This window comes from Pteropus vampyrus, unplaced genomic scaffold (assembly GCF_000151845.1).
Source record: "Pteropus vampyrus isolate Shadow unplaced genomic scaffold, Pvam_2.0 Scaffold50, whole genome shotgun sequence".
Lineage (NCBI taxonomy): Eukaryota > Metazoa > Chordata > Mammalia > Chiroptera > Pteropodidae > Pteropus > Pteropus vampyrus.
In genome coordinates, this window is record NW_011888831.1 from 2134516 (window position 1) to 2140112 (window position 5597).

The following is a 5597-nucleotide window of genomic DNA, read 5'->3' on the forward strand; positions in this document are numbered from 1 at the left end:
TTCTTACACCCACTCCAATCTGGCTTTTGTGTCTGCATCCCCCACTCCTCCAACAACAACAAAAAAAACCTGCTCTTGTGAAAATCATTAATGACCTTCACATTGCTAAATCCAACTGTCAGTTCTCCGTCCTCAATTTTTGAGGAGACCACTGTTCATCACTCCCTCTTCTTCAATTCGCTATTCAGTTCACTTTTTTAATTCACCTCTTTCTTAGCTTCTAGAATATTATACTATTCTGGTTTTCAATTACCTCACTGGTCTCTCTTTCTCTTGCTCCCCAACCACTTAATTTGGGAGTCCTAGAGTTCATTTCCTGTGTTTTTCTCTACTTATACTCAATGCCTCAATTATTTCATCAAATCTTGTGATTTTTAAAAATGCCGTATATAGACAGACACTTCCAAATCTACACTTCCATTCTAGACTTTTCTCACAAACTCCAGACTCATATATCACTGCCTACTCCACAGCCTCATTTTATAAACAACCTATTTAAAATTGTTACCCCCTCCCCATCCCACATTTACCATCCCCCTTGCCTTTCTCTACTATTTCCTTTTGCATAGCACTTATCGACTTCTAACATATTATCTAATTTATTTCTTTATTAAGCCCTTGTTAATTGTCTCCTACCGCCCCAGTTAAAGAACAAGCTCCACTTGCTCGCCTTCATGCTAACTGCTCCCAAGTCACAAATACTCTACTTTCTAATTCTTTTAGCTATTTCTTCTGGCATTTAGTTCCATATTTCTAAAGTATGTTCTCATACTGCTAATGCTTTTTTTTCCCCAATTTTTTACATTATCCATTAATTCATAAGGATTTAAGGATATGGATTTTGCTTTATTACACCACTTATCCTACACACACCTCCAAGTTTCTTCTCTCTATCCTCCCAATTTATTGATATCACCCATTTTGGTTAAATTAACAATCGATATTATATTACAACCATGTAAATATTATATTATTATGACCAAGTAAATATTATATATGGCTATGCCACACAAACTGCAATTACATTTGCTTTCTTCTACAACTTTTTGTTTTCTCTGGAGTTAATAATGGCTTTAATTTTTCATATGCTTCACTCTCTAGGTACCTATCACTAAGTCATCCCTAAAACTTTCTATCAGATCTGAAAATTCCCCCTTCAGTACAATCAAACACATCAGATATTCTATTTATTTCATTTTCGGGGCATGTGGCTCCCCAGGCCTGATGAGTAGCTTTCATTCTGAAAATTTCTTCCACTATCTCCCGTGTTGGAGTTGTTCCCTAAATTTTAGGTTCAGATCTTTTTCTTTCTTGTTTTACTCTTTCTTTGGTGGAACATATCCTTGAATAGTTTCTTGAGAAGTAAAGCATGGGAGGCTAACTTTTTTAGATCTTATATGTCTGAAAATGATAACTTGGATGGCTATAGAATCTATCTATATTTTCTTAATTTCTTAAATGATATTACAAAAATTTTCAACAAATATAAAAGTAAGGAGCAAATATTTTAAAAATCCCATATATTCATCACTCAGATATATCAATCATCAAAAGTTTTCAACATTTACTTCATCTGTCTTTTTTCCTTTCTTTTTTGTTTTTTCTAAAGTATTTTAAAGCAAATTGAAGATATCCTGTTCATTTCATTCATCGTTCTTTAATATCCATCTTAAAAATAGTCAATTTCTTAACTACAATGCCTTTATTATTCTCAACAGTAGTAACAATAATTCTTTTCTACTATCTTTTTGGGGCCTTCCACTTACCATGCTCATTCATTACTGCTGCTGCTACTTTCTCCTCTCTTACCTTCTATTGAATTAAGCAATTTTTCTTCATTTTCTTTCTCCTTTTCTACTCATTTGGCAATTTTTCATTCTATTTCTATATTTACTATCCTTAACATTTTAATATGAATACCTGACTTCATAAAGTCTAAAATTAATCATATTCTCTGCCCTCTTACAAACAATACGTGGATTTGAGCATATGTTAACTCCGATCCTCTAGTCCCACCATATATGTAAATGCTGCCAGAATAATTTAGTTCCGTCTTGTTTTCATACTATCCCTCCTTTGTCATTATTATTTTGTTGTCTTATGCAACTCATGCCTGCTTGGATATACTCACATGTTTACCTTTTTCTTTGCTCACATCCTTTCTTGAATCCCAAGCTTGCTTTCTCAGGAAGATTTTTCTCTTCCTGAAATACACTTTTCAGTTCCTTCAGCAAGAAAACTGTGAGTAGCAAATCTTTAGTTGCCTGAATATGTACTACTTCTTTCCGCATTCTTCAATAGTTTAGCTGGATATCAAGTTATAGGTTAACAGTTACTTTCTCTTAGCATTTTGAAAATTATTCCACCATCTTCCCACCTCTGATTGCTGTTGATAATCTTTCCATGTAATTCTCTGCTTTCTGTGTAATTGTCATTTTTTTGTAGACCTTTATCTTTGGTTGATTTCAAGATCCTCTTTGCCTTTGATCGTCTGTGATTTCACCACAATGCAGCTAAGGATTTATTTTTACTCATACTGCTCAGAACGATGTTCTCAAATGTGGTGGTTTTTTTTTTCTCTCTCTCTCTTTTTCCTCAGGATTTCTCCTGTTGAATCTAAAGATTTATGTTCTTAATCAGTTGAGAAAAAGTCTCGGCTCTAATCCCTTTGGATCCCCATTGGTGTCTAACTCTCCTATGTTCTCCCAGTTGTTCCTGTAGAACACAATGGGTGTATATTAGGCCTTCTCAGTCTAACTTCATGTCTCCTAGGATGTTTCACACTTTTTCCATTTCTCTCTCCTATATTCTGGTAATTTCATCCATTGAGTTTTCATTTCTATCTCTATCACTCATTCAAATTTGCCTACTCTTTGTTCATAGGATCTTATTCTTTTCTCTTGTTTTATTCACTTTTAATTAATTTTACTCTTCTATCCTATAGTTCTCTTATCTGAATATCTTGGAGACTAATCCTGCTGTTGGTTGTGTCTATGACTCTTACGCAAGGTAAATTGCTTCCTTGTGTATTTGTAAGTTCTAATTGTGATTTTTCTATTTGGTGGGACACTTATCTGTGAGAATCTTGTATGACCCAGTTTGAAGATATGTACCTGCCAGAGGGATTTCGTTATTGCTTCTGCCATACATCCCAATATTTATGTGAATTCTTCTGCTTGGATATTCCCAGACCATGAGGCTAATGTAAATCTGAGCCCCAGATATAAGAATGGGCCTGTGATTTTGAGTTTTCAGGAGTGTCAATTTTTCTTCCCCACGCTCAAATTCCAGCTCAAGGTAGACAAGCTCCCTTGCCACTTATCTTTTCCAATTAGCATATTCTTTTCTCTTAGACACCATACTTTAGCCTTCATTGTTCTCAGCTTTATGCATGGAAAGGGAAGTCATACTTCCAATTGCCCACAGTATGTGAATGGGATTCTTCTATCATCCAAGCCCTTAGTTGCAAGATTGACCACACATTTCCTCCCAAAGTGTCATGTACTTAACAGGTCGGGTCTCTATTCCTGGAACATGGAGCTTGCCTGCTTGCTTGCTTGCTTGCTTGCTTGCTCATTCAATTGATTGGTTGGTTGCTTTCTTAAAAAGTCAGCTCAACTTAAATGAATGTTTGTCATATTTTATCAAGCATTTCTAAGTGTTTGTAGTGGAAAGTTTTCAGGTTATCTAATCTATTGTGGTGTCCAACCATTAAAGCCAAAGTCATTTTTAAATCTGATATATTACTCACAATTGCAGGATAAATGTCGTACAATATCAAAGTCTGCAAAATATCTTCCAGTTGGAGAGCCAAGCATTTCTCCTCCACCCCTTCCAAGTCAGGCTGCTGAAGATCAAACTTTCATAGCAGAAAAAGATGTCCGTCCAAAGATGAAAAATATAAACAGATTTCCTCTTCTTCTTGAAAATTCAACAAAGCAAGCATCAGATGGCACGAATAAAACCATGGATCTGCCTTTGAAGTCAGAGCACAAGCCTTGGGTCGCCTCTACTACAGAAGATGAGGCAATCTATGACATTCTGAAGAGATGTTCTCAGTGTGGTATCCTGCTTCCCCTGCCGACACTGGACCAGCATCAGGTACCCAGCCTCTGTTTTCTCCTTACGTGGCTATCAACCATCTGGACAGGGCTTAGAGAAATCCAAGCCCTGCAGGATGTTCCCATACACTGCCACTGGGAAGGCTCTTCCTTATCTCCCCCTTCTCTGTGTGTCCAAATTCACTCTATCGTAGCATTTACCACCTGGTTTGTTTGTATAATCTCCCAGAGTCTGGGCCACCTTTGAAGGAAGGGCCAGATCTTTCATCTCTGTGTCTTCAGTTCCTGGCCCAAGGGCTGACCGCAGCAAATGCTCCAAAACTGTCGAGTTAAATGAATGAAGTTGAGGGCATACAGTCTAGCTCTCTCATGGTAGAGATAAGGCAACTGAGGCCCAGACAACAGAGCCTTGGTCAAGATCCTAAACCAGTTGGTGTATCACCTCCAGCAAATCAAGGTGTACTTCCAGCAGATCAGGATTTTCAGCCTCGATATCCTGACTTTTACACTCTAGATTATTTTCTAGTGATAACAAAATTTAGCATTAGAGGTAGTTAATTATATGCCAGCTACAATGCAAAGGTCTTTACAAATGGTTAATCTACATTACAAACAATAGGCAGGTATTTTATCCCCATTTTATAGATAAAGAAAATAGAAAGAAAGACCGAGTAGCTTCCCCAGGGTTATACAATTATGTCACAGAATCCAGCCTGGGATCCACATGTATATAGTTCCAAAGTTAATGCTCTTAAGCTCCAGACAGAATGCTTCACTTAAAAAAAAAAAAACAAAAAAAACCTCTTATTATTTTTTTGTTTTTCAAAACACAAAAGTACTAGATTTTGTTGCAACCGGCTGATACAATACCATACAAAGAAATATAGAGGCAAAGCTAATCCTCCTCACTCTCACCCCAGCTCCTCCGCAGTCCCATGCCCTGAGATAACGTCAGTAGCCTGGTGGGTGTCTTTTCAAAACTTTACCTTTTCTCACACAAACCTGAACCAGCCTATACAGGGTTTGAATTTTTTCTTTTCCCCACACATTATTTTCCTGTACTCATTACTCTGCCATTTGTCTTTTTCACTTAATCTATGATGCACACTCCTTACAAAAAAAGTAGACCCAGATCTTATTTGTCTAACTTCTTTATGCATCTATATATGCACATAATCATATAATTTTGCAAGTATGGATGAATTTCATTCTTGCTGGGGGTGTTATTACAGCCATAATTTCTTGCCTCCCATAATGTGTTGTTTCCTTCCATACTTTCCTCTATCTTTATATAAAAGGGTTGATGAGTTTAGCAAATGGAAACATATTACTTAGAGAAGAATAACTACAAACTAACTGCATGGGACATACTTATACTAAAAAAACCTCTTCTTTTCTCTAAAATTAATATTTAACTGGACATTCCAGTATTTCATCTGGCAACCCTATTATATAACCACATACAAACATACACATTTGGAGTCCAGTTATAAACATTTCTTTGCATCTTAATGTTATTTTTTTCCAGGGCCTTAA

General features: G+C 36.4%; 1 protein-coding gene across 6 annotated transcripts in view; it reads left to right on the plus strand.

Annotated features, from left to right (window-relative positions):
• XAF1 (XIAP associated factor 1) overlaps window positions 1-5597 on the plus strand; it is a 14321-nt gene that overhangs the window by 6459 nt on the left and 2265 nt on the right. For all 6 annotated transcript variants that reach the window (XM_011359776.2, XM_023530441.1, XM_023530444.1 and 3 more), the window contains one exon: window positions 3760-4101. In XM_011359776.2, the coding sequence (XP_011358078.1) occupies window positions 3760-4101 (342 nt within the window). The remainder of the gene's footprint in view (window positions 1-3759; window positions 4102-5597) is intronic.